Here is a 13,318-nt window from a genome sequence, read left to right on the forward strand (position 1 = left end):
GCCTTGGGATAGGTTTAAGGCAGCAGGAGCCAATGTCCTATCATAATTGGTTGTGTTAGCTGTTTTTCCCATGTTTTTGGTTGCGTTGGGTCTTAGTTGCGGCACACGGGATCTTCGTTGAGGCATGTGGGATCTTCTGTTGCAGCGCGTGGGCTCTTCATTGTGGCGTGTGGGTTTTCTCTCTCTAGTTGTGGCGCCGGCTCCAGGGTGTGTGGATTCCCAGACTGCAATCCTCTTGAGGGCAGGAATGATTTCTCATCCCATACACAAGCCTGGCTCAGGGCAGGCACTCTTAAATGTGCTGAATTTTAAGGATGAACTTTCTAACAGGAATAGGAGATAAAAGACTATCATTCTAATTTTCAAAACCTCATGTGTACAGGAAGGTAAGAAATGCCCCCATCTGCCATCAAAGCTGGTGACACACACACTCTGAGGCAGCCAGTGCCCAACTAGTTCCTCTTTTCAGAGTCACACTGATGATTTCAAATTTTTCCCTATGAAAGCCACTCTATCTCACCACCTGATGGAAAAAAATAAAAAGAGGACTCAATGTTGTCCATTTAGAGGAAGTATTTATTGTAACATAAAATACACAAGTCGTAAACAATACTTTTTTGGTGCCTATATACTAACCTGCATCAACACTAAAATCTGTATCTGAAATAATTTCACAAAGTTTTATAAAGAAAAATTATAAAAAGTATGTTTCCATTTTAAGTTATATTCACTTTTAGTCTCCCTCCCACCCCCTACGAAGCCCTGCACATACCACACACTGAAACATTTTGATGACGTGCATATGTGTGTCTGGGAGCGAGTGAGAGGCTGAGGTGGCCAGGACTTGCCTGTCACCTCTCCTTGCGGTTTGCAGAACAGGGAGAAGAGAGAAGATACATGCAGATAGCGAGCGCAACTCTCAGTCAAAAATCTCTCCCATCTACAGGCATAGCCTCGGGAGAACGGAGGACAGCTCAGCCACTGGACGTGCGCGGGAACCCCAGGCTCGGGGCAGCCACTTTCTTGGGAACCTGTCCCCCCAACCCCAGTGCTAACTATGCAGTGAGAGCTCTGCCCTCGGCACGCCTGTGGCTAGGCCCACTCCTCATCTGAAAGTGTGTCAATCCCTGCCCCCAGGGCTGCTGGGACAACCAGGGCCGGCACTCAGGGTGCCCCGGTGTCGGGCATGAGAGGTCTCTTTGAGTCCAGGAGCAGCCAGGCTTCCTTTCTACCTTGCTCCAACACTCCCAACCTCAGGGGGGATTTTCATCAAATCTTGAGGGGACGTCAGGGGCTTCGCGGCATCCTGCGTCAGTGCTGGTATCCATGGAGGAGTCCGCCTGCTCCTCAGAGGCAGAGACGGTCTACTGCCCAGCACAGAAAAGTAAATCAGTGTATGAAACCAAGCTAGGGCAAAGAGCAGCTTGTAAAAAGTCCTCTTTCAATAAATAATTTACTACAGAGGAATATTTTCCTTTAACATCAAAACACTGATAAATTCAGAAGTTATTTTTGTAAAAAAAATATGTTTATTTACTCACATGTATAAAAATAATGTTTTTAGGGCCATTCTCTCCTGGGTGTGGTCAGGCCCTTCTTTTGGAGGGGGGCGCTGGGGGTGACCTTACAGGCCTAACCCCAAAGTTATACCTGCTTCCCCCTCTTCCCACCCGCCTGCCATGGCCCATTCCTTCCTTCTGGTATAAAGCTATGGAACAAACTTTGGATAAAGTTATGCCGAGGATTTTTGGTTTTGCCTTGTTTTTGCAAAACAAACTTCTCAGCAAACTCGCTGACTGCATTTCCCCAAATTACCAATGCCGACACCCAGCACCCTGCACCAGGGTGGCAACGCGCTGGTCCTGGGTTCAGCCCACATTCCTGCCACCCGCTCCCCAAGACATTGTGTGCAGACAGTGAAGGGAAATGAGGTGACCTGCGTCCCAGTGGCACAGGACCTGACGCAGCAAGAAAGAATTCTGATGTCAAATTAGGGTGGGAAGGGAAAAACAAGTCCCAATTTGGAAACAAAAACACCATTCAACCTTTGCAAAATGCCGTTATCAATAAGCCTTTGAAAAGCCTCGCTTGTGCCTCTACCAGCACAGAGGAAGGACGGGCAGACTGGACAGCCACTCCCGGGTAACAAGGCAACGTTCTCAGCGCCTGCGAGCCGGGGCTGGGCAGTCCACTCTGGCCACGACACAAAGGACATCAACACTGTAAGCTCTAGTCATGTGACTCTCTTTTCTTTCCTCTACTTCATCAAACGTGCCTGCACGCGCGTACACACATAGGAACTAAGCGGCAACTCCGTGGGGGCTGGGCGTCAGCGGGAGAGGCAGAGAACATTTAGATGGGTTACGGGTTATTTAAAAAGCCACTACCCGTCGGAAAACCCACATCTTCCCTTGCCCCAGCGACTGCTCTATGCCCCCCCTTCTCCCATCCCTACCGAGGAAAATGGGGATTGGGGGACAGGGAAGGAGGGAGGACTGGTTTTCTTTGTGAAAAGGCAGCTTCTACGTTTCAGAAGAAAAGTGGAAACGATCATGTTCATAGATCAATGGCTTGGCAGACACAGTGACAAAGATTCACCAGACACGAGGTGCTTTCACCTCCCTCTGTCCTTCTGTCACTTCAACAGCCGCATGTCCAAGTTCGGCCACCCTCAAAACACATGGCCAAGTTCCAGGGTTCATGGAACTAACTACCTTTCGGCACAAGGTTAAAACAACCGCAGCCTCTGTTTGTGGCCCCAGTGCTGCAGCTAAGCTCCGGACAGCAAGGGGGAGAAACAGCCCAACGTGCAATCTCACACACACACACCCCCACACCCACACCCACACACTCACATTCCCTTCACTGGTGCCACCATGCACAGAAACACTAAAGTCACAACTAGTAGTAACACTTCACATTATGAGTATTGTTTCCAAAGCGAAGCGATTCATGGAATTAAAACATCCACAAAAGTAACTCCTCTGGCGAGGATGAAGAAGCTGGAGGTGGCCACGGGGGGTCACGACTGTGCGTGGGGGATCCACTGACTGTCCATAGGTCGGCCTAAGAGCTCCTCCACGCGCCGTGCCACGTCCATCGTGTCGTCCAGATCAAAGTCCCCATCGTTGTCAATGACGGGGTCAGGGCTTCGGAGGGAAAGGGGAGAGGTTACGGGAAGGGAAAGGTTGCCAGAGGCCAATGAGGAGCAGCAGAGTCCACCCCGCACCCCCCCAGGTGAGCGGCTCAAGACCGACCGCCTGCACCCTTGGCCCAGGCCTCGCAGGAAAGCAGCACTCTGACCTGAACCCTGGGGCAGAGTCCTTTGCTAGCTGGTTGGACAGAGTGACTCGGACTAAAATATCCAGCCTACCTGCCCCTAACACTGGCTGCCCGCACACACCTAAACCCCACCTGGTCCTTATAAAGAGCCAGAAAAATCTCCACTTTAAGAGAGGGGAGCAGGTGCCATTTGCCCAACCCCACTCTAAACTACCAACATCTACTGGTTGAATCTCTCCCTCCCACCTGGGCACGTGCCAGAGCCCGGCCCGGCCTGGGTGATCTCAGACCTAGAGGAGCTCTGGGTTCCTTGCCCACCAGCCCTCTGGTGCCCAGCCTGAGGCCAAGTGCCCAGTTCCTCCCCTCTGAGCCCCAGGAGAACACAACCTACTTCTGTGGGTACATGTTATAGTGAGCCTGGGAGCACACGGCTGGGGAGGGGGCCTGGTCCATGTAGGTGGCGCTGCTCCCGGCAGAGTCCGCAGAGGCGCTCACAAACCTGCGAGAGGAAGCAGAGCACAGCCTCAGCGGGGAGGGGCTCGGGGGCCACCTTCGTGTCTTTTTCAGGTGCGGAAGGACAGAGTGCCCCCTAGCGCTGGGGCCCTGGCTGCAGGAGCGGGGCCCCAGGTACCGATGCCCTGGTGACCAAGCCCAGCTCCCTCCCCAGGAGGGGCGGTGGTGAGGGGCGAGGAGAGCCAGGTGCGGGGGTGAGAGGAGAAGAGAGGCAGCAGGAGACCAGAGCTGGACCCGGGACACTTACTCAGGGACCACTTGCTTGATCTGTGGCTTCACGTATCCGTCCACTGCTTTAGCTGCCGAGGGGGAAGAATGATGAAAACCAAAGTTCTCAAATGAAGTGAAAATGCAGTCTCCCTTAAGAATTCCATCTTTTCTTAGGATGAGACACAACTGCCTCATTTTATCTTAGGATCCAGTATAAGCACATCTTTTAATCCGTTAGGAAGACCCAGTAGAGTTGAGAAGCCTCAATACTGACACCGCAAGGTAAGACAGCTTCCAAGTTGGCTTGGATGCGTTAATTAATTCTTCAAACCACAGGAAAGATATGCTTCAATACAAATCTAAATCAGACATTAACTGCATTCTAACTGTAAAAAGAAAACATATCTTAAAAAGTTTAAAGTGGCAGATGCAGAAAGACAGGGGACAAAACGAGGACCAACAGGAGGAGGTTGCAACAGGACAAATTCTCATTCAAATAAGGAAGAACGCTGTCATCACAGGAACTCCCCGAAAGAGTCTCGGGAAGAACTGATTTCTTCATCACTGGAGGTTTTCACGTGGAAGGTGTACCAACGCTCGCTAGGGGTCACGCGGAAAAATCTAAGCATTAGAGGGGCATTAATTTGACTTGAGGATCCTGGGAGTTACTCTAGTTCTGAGCTTCTACCGTTTTAGGAAAGGGAATGTCACTCTGTCAGGTGTCTGCGTGCTCTTTCCGTGGGGTTTCTGCACTCGGGGGTAATACGATGGTCATGCCTCCCAGTGGGTGCTGTCTGTGCTGTGTGGCAGGCTAGGGATAACCTAGCAGATAAGCTAGAGTTACCTTTTCAAAAGGCTGATTATGGAAATCCAGCTAAGTAGGTAGTAGGAATGTGATGGTCTGAAGTCGGTGAATGAAGTCTCGTTTCCTGGGTGTGTAAATATGGAAATAAGTATAAGCTTAACTATATCAGACAATGAAGATTCCGCTGAGGTCAGAAGGATGACTCAGCCCAAGAGAATGAACTGCTCCGTGGGTCACACCGTGCTTGTTATCCTGACCTGCTTCTACTGGGGCTTCGAATGTCAGGAGCTGCCTTTTCATGGTATCTCATATGCTTTTTGTGCTTTATGGTCTACAGAGAATTTTACGGAATGGCAGAACAGATAAAAAAACAAAGAAATGCTGTGAAAATAGGATTGAAAAATCTAGATTAGTTGTGCTAACAAAAAGGAGCAGTGGTGGCTTTAATCCAAAATACCACATAAGTCTAAAAATATTTTGGCTTATTTCCCCACCTAGAAATATAACCAGGTGGGAAGGCATGATACAAAAAGCAGAATCTATAAAGGAAAAAGGTCAGTAGATTGGGCTATACAGAAAATACAAGTCTTTGCACTCCAGCAAAATAAAACCTGAATGTTAAAAGAACAATGACACACTGAGAAAAATCTCTGCTACAATAATAAAAGCTTTGTTTACTATATAAAAAAACACTTGCATATTCTTAAGAAAAAAAGGAACTCCAAAAGAAAAATGAGCAAGGAATAGGAACGTACTTCACAGAAAAAATACAAATAGCCAACAACGTGGTGGTTAAGAAGTACAGGCTAGACTGAGCTCAAACCCTGGCTTGGCCTCTTCCTAACTGTGATATCTCTGGTAATTTACTTCACTCCTCTGTGCCTCAGCTCCTCAAATGTAACACGGGGATGGTGACAGTGCCTACTTCACACACCTGTTTTGAGGATGAAATAAGAAACTATTTGAAGTGTGCTCAGAAAAGTGTCTGGTATGCAAGTAAGCATTCGACAAATGTTAGCTGCTATTATCATTCTAGTTATTATTATCTTCATATGAAAAGATGTTTCGACCTTACCTAGAATCAAAGAAATGAAAATAAGAACTAAGATTATCATTTTTATGCCTATCAGACTGGCAAACATGAAACTGCTGAAGAGACACTATCACTGGCAGAAGGAGGATGGAGAAGCAGGTACTCAAACAAGACGTCTGTGGGAGTGAAAACGGATTCCACTTTCTGGGGGGCAACTCTGGACAGATGTGTCCAAATGCTTGAAAAGTATATACCCCTTGACACAAATTCTACCTTAGGGATTTTTCCTAAGGAAACAGCAGAACAAGAATTGCATGTACCAGGTTATCTCAATATTAACCAAAAAAAAAAACTGTGAATAACTTAAATTTTAAGTATCTTAAATAACCAACATAGGATCACCATACAATGGAATTCTATGCAATTGTTAAAATGATGCTGTAAGTTTATATTTGCTAACCTGTAACTCTGCCTGTGATATATTTTTAAGTGAAAGAATAATCAGGTTACAAATGACGACGTATGGTTATAACCCAAACCCGACATGATCTGGTCCCTCCCACTGCTCTGCCCTCATGTCCCACCATTTCTCCCCTGCTCGTTCAGCTCCAGCCTCCCGGGTCCTCATGAGTGTTTTTTTTTTTTAATAAATGTATGTATTTATTTATTTTTGGCTGTGCTGGGTCTTCGCTGCTGCGCACGGGCTTCTCTACTTGCGGCGAGCGGGGGCTACTCTTCGTTAGGTGCACGTGCTTCTTTTTTTCTTAATTAATTAATTATTTATTTTTGTCTGAGTTGCATCTTCATTGCTGCGCACGGGCATTCTCTAGTTGCGGCGAGAGGGGACTACTCTTTTGTTGCGGAACGCAGGCTTCTCATCGCGGTGGCTTTTCTTGTTGCAGAGCACGGGCTCTAGGCGCACGGGCTTCAGTAGTTGTGGTACACGGGCTCAATAATTGTGGCTTGCGGGCTCTAAAGGGCAAGCTCAGTAGTTGTGGCATACGGGATTAGTTGCTCTGTGGCATGTGGGATCTTCCCGGACCAGGGCTCAAACCTGTGTTCCCTGCACCAGCAGGCGGATTCTTAACCACTGCACCACCAGGGAAGTCCTGTGCTTGCCTCTTATTGCGGTGGCTTCTCTTGTTGCGGAGCACAGGCTCTAGGCGCACGGGCTTCAATAGTTGTGGCACACGGGCTCGGTAGTTGCGGCTCGCGGGCTCTAGAGGGCAAGTTCAGTAGTTGTGGCGTACGGGCTTAGTAGCTCCGTGGCATGTGGGATCTTCCCGGACCAGGGCTTAAACCTGGGTCCCCTGCATTGGCAGGTGGATTCTTAACCACTGTGCCACCAGGGAAGCCCCCTCGTGAGGTTTTCTAAGCATGCCAACCTCACTCCCACCTCAGAGTTTCTGCTCTTGTTCTCTCGGCCTAGAATGTTCTCTCTAGATCTATGTGTGGCTTCCTCACTTCATTCAGGCCTACTCTGATGTCACCTCCTCAGAGGAGCTTTCCCTGACCACTCGAGTGAAGTGCTGTACCGCACACACACCCCCCCGTCACTTCTCTATCCCTTCACCTTATTTGTTTTCACAGTGTCCATCATTAGACACATTTATTTGTTTATGTGTTTATTGTCTTCCTTCTGCTATTAGATTGCAACCCCACACAGGAAGTGCTTAATAAGCCTCTGGTGACAGAACACATATCTACGTCGACTGGAAGAACATTCACTAAATTGTTTACGTTGATGAGATAAGAAATGTTGTGTGATACCTATTTTCTTGTCTATACTTTTCTGGAAATTTTACAATAAATACATAATACTTTTATTCTCAGAAAACAATAAAACCATCTGTTTTGAAAAACAAAATTTTACCTTCCTAATTTTGTTTGATCTAAGCTTGTATTAAAAGCAATTTATTCCCTTGAATTTGATATTTGGGGTTGGCGGCTGATGTGTTTTTCGTATAACTGAAGAAAATAGCCCAGGATTTACATCTGCCCTGGATAGAGCTCAAACAGCAATAACTGAGTGTTAACTGCGTAGATTTTCATGCCAGACAGACAGACTGACCACACACAGACACACACGTACACCTAAAACAAAACCAAAATCACAATGAAACCAAATCAGAATGCGAACATTGTTACCAGTGGCAGGCTCGCAGGGAACTGGGGTGTAATATTTGGAGTACACTTCATCTTTTGGCCGGTCAGGAAACACGTAGATAAGGTAACTCAGGTCTCCCAAGCGGTCAGCCAGGGACCGGATGGAGAAGTCTCTGGTGGTAAAAGGCATCAGATTCCAAAACATTCTTTCCTCTAGATCAAAAAACAGAATAATCATAGTCTAAATATGATTTCTGAACAGGAAATCTTAAAACCCAAATATACTACAAATAAAGCTCTCCATTAAAATTGTCCCAATAAAAATCTCCATTTAAAAATTACCATAGGGCTTCCCTGTTGGCGCAGTGGGGAGTCTGCCTGCTGATGCAGGGGACACGGGTTCATGCCCCGGTCCGGGAAGATCCCACATGCCGCAGAGCGGCTGTGCCCGTGAGCCACGGCCGCTGAGCCTGCGCGTCCGGAGCCCGTGCTCCGCAACGGGAGAGGCCACAACAGTGAGAGGCCCGCGTACCGCCAAAAAAAAAAAAAAAAAAAATTACCATAGGTTGTAGATCAAGTAGTTTTTTAAAAATTTATATATTATTTATTGAGTTAGTTTTGGCTGCACTGAGTCTTTGCTGCTGCATGCTGGCTTTCTCTAGTTGCGGCAAGCAGGGTCTATTCTTCATTGTGGTGCACGGGCTTCTCGTTGCGGTGGCTTCTCTTGTTGCAGAGCATGGGCTCTAGGCGCGCGGGCTTCAGTAGTTGTGGCGCACGGGCTTAGTTGCTCTGCGGCATGTGGGATCTTCCCGGACCAGGGCTCGAACCCGTGTCCCCTGCATCGGCAGGTGGATTCTTAACCACTGCGCCACCAGGGAAGCCCGATTAAGCAGTTTTTTAAAGTCATGGGTAGATAAGCAGGTAACACATATACCACTTTCCTAGAGATCTAATGATCTCAGGTAGTTTCCAGTTCAAACAGTATTCTGTCCCTCCCTAGAAGAAACTTCTTGCTGACTCCAGTCCCTGATTCCCTGTACAAAAGTACGTAAAAGAGACAGGAAGTGTGTCCATAGCCAGAGGGTGCATGGGAGTTATTAAAAGCTATTAAAATCTTTAAGTCACAAAAAACTAGCAAGCTACTCTTGTCTTACCATGAGGGTCAGAGGAAAAGAACTAACATTCTTGGATGGAAATGATCAATGGCAGTTTCCTTATGTTAGGATAAAGGAATAATGAAAATAGCATATTATTTCCACTCCAATGACTCCAAACAACAGAGTAATTCTTTACTGAAATAAGCTCAAGGTTGAGTAATAGGAAGGCAAACATTTCAAAAGGGAAGCAGCTGAGATCTTGGACAGGATACTGCATCACATGTAGCCATATGTCGGGTTGTACATCTGTGTTTCTCAAAATTAGTAATTGGGGCTTCCCTGGTGGCGCAGTGGTTGAGAGTCCGCCTGCCGATGCAGGGGACACGGGTTCGTGCCCCGGTCTGGGAGGATCCCACATGCCGCGGAGCGGCTGGGCCCGTGAGCCATGGCCGCTGAGCCTGCGCGTCCGGAGCCTGTCCTCCGCAACGGGAGAGGCCACAACAGTGAGAGGCCCGCGTAACGCATAAAAAAAAAAAAAAAAAAAAAAAAAAAAAAAATTAGTAATTGTGTTTCCCATAATAAGATTTTACACAAGCTGCAGCTGTGTCATGGTTATACATTTCTGCCTCCCATAATTAGTACTCGTGCCCAGGAATAATAAGTACTCAATAAACTGTTAAAAGTAATTTTGCAACAAAAGCCCCTAACCAGAGCCAAGGTGTGTCTTAAAAAGGGAGGGGCACTCACGAGAATCAAACTTCCAAGCAATGGTGATGCCACCAATTTCAGAGTCACTGAACCTCAGCAGGAAGGTCCCGTCAGGCTTGTTAATGAGTAGGTCGTGGGCCTGTTGCTTGTTCACGAAACCCAAGATAGCCCTGGATCACAAAGGCCAAATGAGCAGAAGCAGAATGCGATGTTTTAATGCCAGAAAAAAGACCCTGCTACTACTCTACTGCTGACTTAACAAATGACGATTCTCACCCATCATTCCAATGAGGCTTGAGATGTTTTTTTAACACTTCCATCACACCGTCAAACCACTGCCAGAAAGTGTAATTCCGTCCCGGTAAATTCTCCTGGTTGGAGATACAACAATGAACACAAGAAGGCAAAAGTAACACTTGGGATATTATTACCTGTATATACTTTAACTGGAAAAATTAAATGGAAAACAACGTCTTACATTGTCAGAATCATACAAATATACACACCTACCTGAGTTTGACCAAATGGTCCTACAACCCGAACACAGAATAGAGGGGAAAAGACGGAAGAAGGGGAAAACACCACAGAGCAATTACCAACACCCAGTGGACCCTGGCTACACATACTTTCCCCTGTATCTAGGCTGACTAGTCCTTTGCTGGTGTTGACGTGTGGTCTGTGACCAGCAACAGCAGCGTCACCTGGGAGCTTCGGAGAAACCTGTAAATCTGAATGGGATTAGATCACACCACGAGGCCACAGAGAACACTCCGTCATACGGGTGTTACCAACCATGATCAGCAAAATGCAGTGATCTGATGCCGGTGGAAGGCAGGAGCCGTACTGTAATGGCAAAGACAGACCACCTAGGCCTCCTGCTTCCCTATCAAACCTCCTCTGACCACCAGTGAACCTGTTAGCCAGCTGGTTAGCAGGCGACCATTTAGAAGAGTTCCACTCAGAGACTGTGAGATCTCTGAAGTAGGGCATGTGTGGTGAGGGTGGGGGGCGTAAGCAAAGACACGAAAGTTCAGTTTATAATCAGAGGTGTGACGGGTGACATCTGAACTACCGGACGCTAGAGGCAAAGTTTCCTTCGTCAGCATCCTCTTTTGCAGGCTGAGGGTCCCACGGGAGCCTGACTTTGCATTACGCATCGAGGAACATCAGAGAGTCAAGGGGACAGAGCCACGGAGTTTTCATCATCACGAAAGCCTCACTTCTCATGAGTTACGCTGCCGTTTACTTTGCTGTTTCCTTTACAAAGGAAGAAAATGCACTAGCCGCATGCAAGGCCCAATTTGCTGATATAGTCGAACATAATTTTCTACATAAAGAAGTATGTGGTTGTCCGTCTATTCAGAAGCTTCCTACTACCACGGGCACGTCGCATGAGAGACAGGAGGGCCGAGGGCAGGGAGACTCCTGAGGGATCTGGTTTGCAGGGGCCGATCTAACCGCAGCGGGCGGCGTCCCTCACCCTGTTGAACTGGGACCAGGACACGGACATGCCGTTGTAGTCCTCGAGGTGGCTGCTACCGCTGTTGAAGAGCTTCTGCGCCAGGAACACGAGGTTCTCCTTGGTCAGGCCCCGGTTGCTCTGCACTTCGGCCTTGAATTTCATGTTGAGCGCCTCGCACAGCTGCGGCCACAGGACTTTGTCAGGCACTGCAAACGGCACCCTGCCCTGGTGGGGAGAGAAGCCAGAACCTTAGGAGAAAACAGTTGCATGATTTATTCCCTCAACCTGCAAAAGAAAAACACTGATGGCTGGATGGAGTTACAAACACTTGTCTGGCTGAGCCTGAGGATAAACTCCAACTTCCTTGGGGTATGCATTTCTGTGAAATTCGGAAGGTTCCATTTTACCACCTTCACACATAACTTAGAAGGTAACCTCGGGCTCTCTGTGGTGTCCTGTAAATGAGCTGCTGGACGCACAGTGGAATCCTACTTTCTTTTTTTTTTTTTTAAATCATTCTCTCCTCATTCCCTTATTTATTTATTTAGAATTTTATTTATTTATTTATACAGCAGGTTCTTATTAGTTACCTATTTTATACATATTAGTGTATATATGTCAATCCCAATCTCCCAGTTCATCCCACCCCCACCCCCACCCCCACTTACCCCCCTCGTGGTGTCCATACGTTTGTTCTCTACATCTGTGTCTCTATTTCTGCCCAATCGTACTTTCTAACAGGCACGCAAACAAAACATGACCAAGGTCTGGCTCTGACACTCAAAGGGAGTTAAAATCTACAAGACTGGTTCTCTAGGTACAGAGAGAGAATGTGTCCATAAGCGTGTGCACAAGTGTCAGCCTTGCCCTTGACCCCTTCTGCCAAGAACTCTAGCTCAAAGTGAAAGAACATATATACATCTATTCATATATATATATACATGAATCACTTTGCTGTACACCAGAAGCTAACACAGCATTGTAAATCGACTATACTCCAATACAAAAAAGTAAATAAATAAAAAAACAGCATAAGATGTACACTAGTCATTAACGTAACTAAAAATGTTAAAAATGCTTACTTATTTAGACAAGATACTTTAGGAATGACATATCACAGGAGGTGCCAGAGTTACATGAGGAGTGAGATCTGTGGATGCACAGGGAGGGAAATGAGAGCAGACATGGCAATCCTATCCAGGAGGCTTATATTTTTTTAATTCTAATTTTTTCCTTGTCTTCTGATTCTCATTCATTCATTCTTTCCTATATACACACACACACACACACATTTCTATACATATATTTATTTATCTGTTTGTTTGTTTAAATGTCTAGTCAGTCAGTGAATCAGTCGTCCTCCTGTTCCAAATGATGGCTCATCCCAAATCCTCTTTTGGATCAAGTCTTCAAGCTCCTTAGGCAGGTATTTTTTAAAAGGAGCCTCAAACGCAGGGTTTGTAGCACAAGCATCGTAGAATTTCTGCTAAGAATCTCACCCCTACAGCAAAAATATTGTTCTCTAAAGAGGCCTGTTGAAAATGCCAAGTTGTACTCTTCACATTAGAGCCACATTAGAGAAGGACATACTTTTATGTCCCAGATAACAAGTATAAGCTTTTATCATGCTTTTGTGGACTAACCTCTACTGGAAATATGCCAACACATGGAACTCTGCCTACTGAAATGTTTTGAAAATGATCAAGCAGCACATGAGTGGTAACCAGATAGCATTTGGGTGCGTAAATCCGCAGAATCATATTTATTTCTTTACACAAAGCATCTCATTCTTCATGAGACTTGGGATGAATCACAGAATCTAAAATTTGGAAAGGACATTAAATCTCACCCTCAGTCATGGGAGGGAAGATGACAGGAAACAACTTCGAAGCTAAGTGACTTCCTGAGAGGTACAACCTCTAAAAGAAACCCGGGAGTCCCAAATTCCATTCATGGTTTCACCCACAATTCAAAATACTATTTATAGAGTACTGACTATGCGACAAGCATTCTGTGTATCACCTAAATGAATCTTCCAAACACCACTCGGGGGCATTATTCTCCCTGTGTTGCAGACACTTATGGGAAATTTAGACTCAGAG

At 46.6% G+C, this 13,318-nt stretch overlaps 1 protein-coding gene across 2 annotated transcripts in view; it reads right to left on the reverse strand.

The window, feature by feature from the left end:
- Window positions 1-555: 555 nt before the first annotated feature.
- Window positions 556-13,318, reverse strand: part of STAT5B (signal transducer and activator of transcription 5B) — a 62,529-nt gene continuing 49,766 nt past the window's right edge. For both annotated transcript variants that reach the window (XM_032615386.1, XM_032615384.1), the window contains exons 13-19: window positions 11,235-11,441; window positions 10,031-10,125; window positions 9,794-9,924; window positions 7,992-8,162; window positions 4,043-4,094; window positions 3,674-3,781; window positions 556-3,149 (exon numbers count right to left, since the gene is read on the reverse strand). In XM_032615386.1, coding sequence (XP_032471277.1) covers window positions 3,023-3,149; window positions 3,674-3,781; window positions 4,043-4,094; window positions 7,992-8,162; window positions 9,794-9,924; window positions 10,031-10,125; window positions 11,235-11,441 — 891 coding nt within the window. In that variant the 3' untranslated portion in view covers window positions 556-3,022. The remainder of the gene's footprint in view (window positions 3,150-3,673; window positions 3,782-4,042; window positions 4,095-7,991; window positions 8,163-9,793; window positions 9,925-10,030; window positions 10,126-11,234; window positions 11,442-13,318) is intronic.

Source organism: Phocoena sinus, chromosome 20, assembly GCF_008692025.1.
Source record: "Phocoena sinus isolate mPhoSin1 chromosome 20, mPhoSin1.pri, whole genome shotgun sequence".
In the NCBI taxonomy this organism is placed as follows: Eukaryota; Metazoa; Chordata; class Mammalia; order Artiodactyla; family Phocoenidae; genus Phocoena; species Phocoena sinus.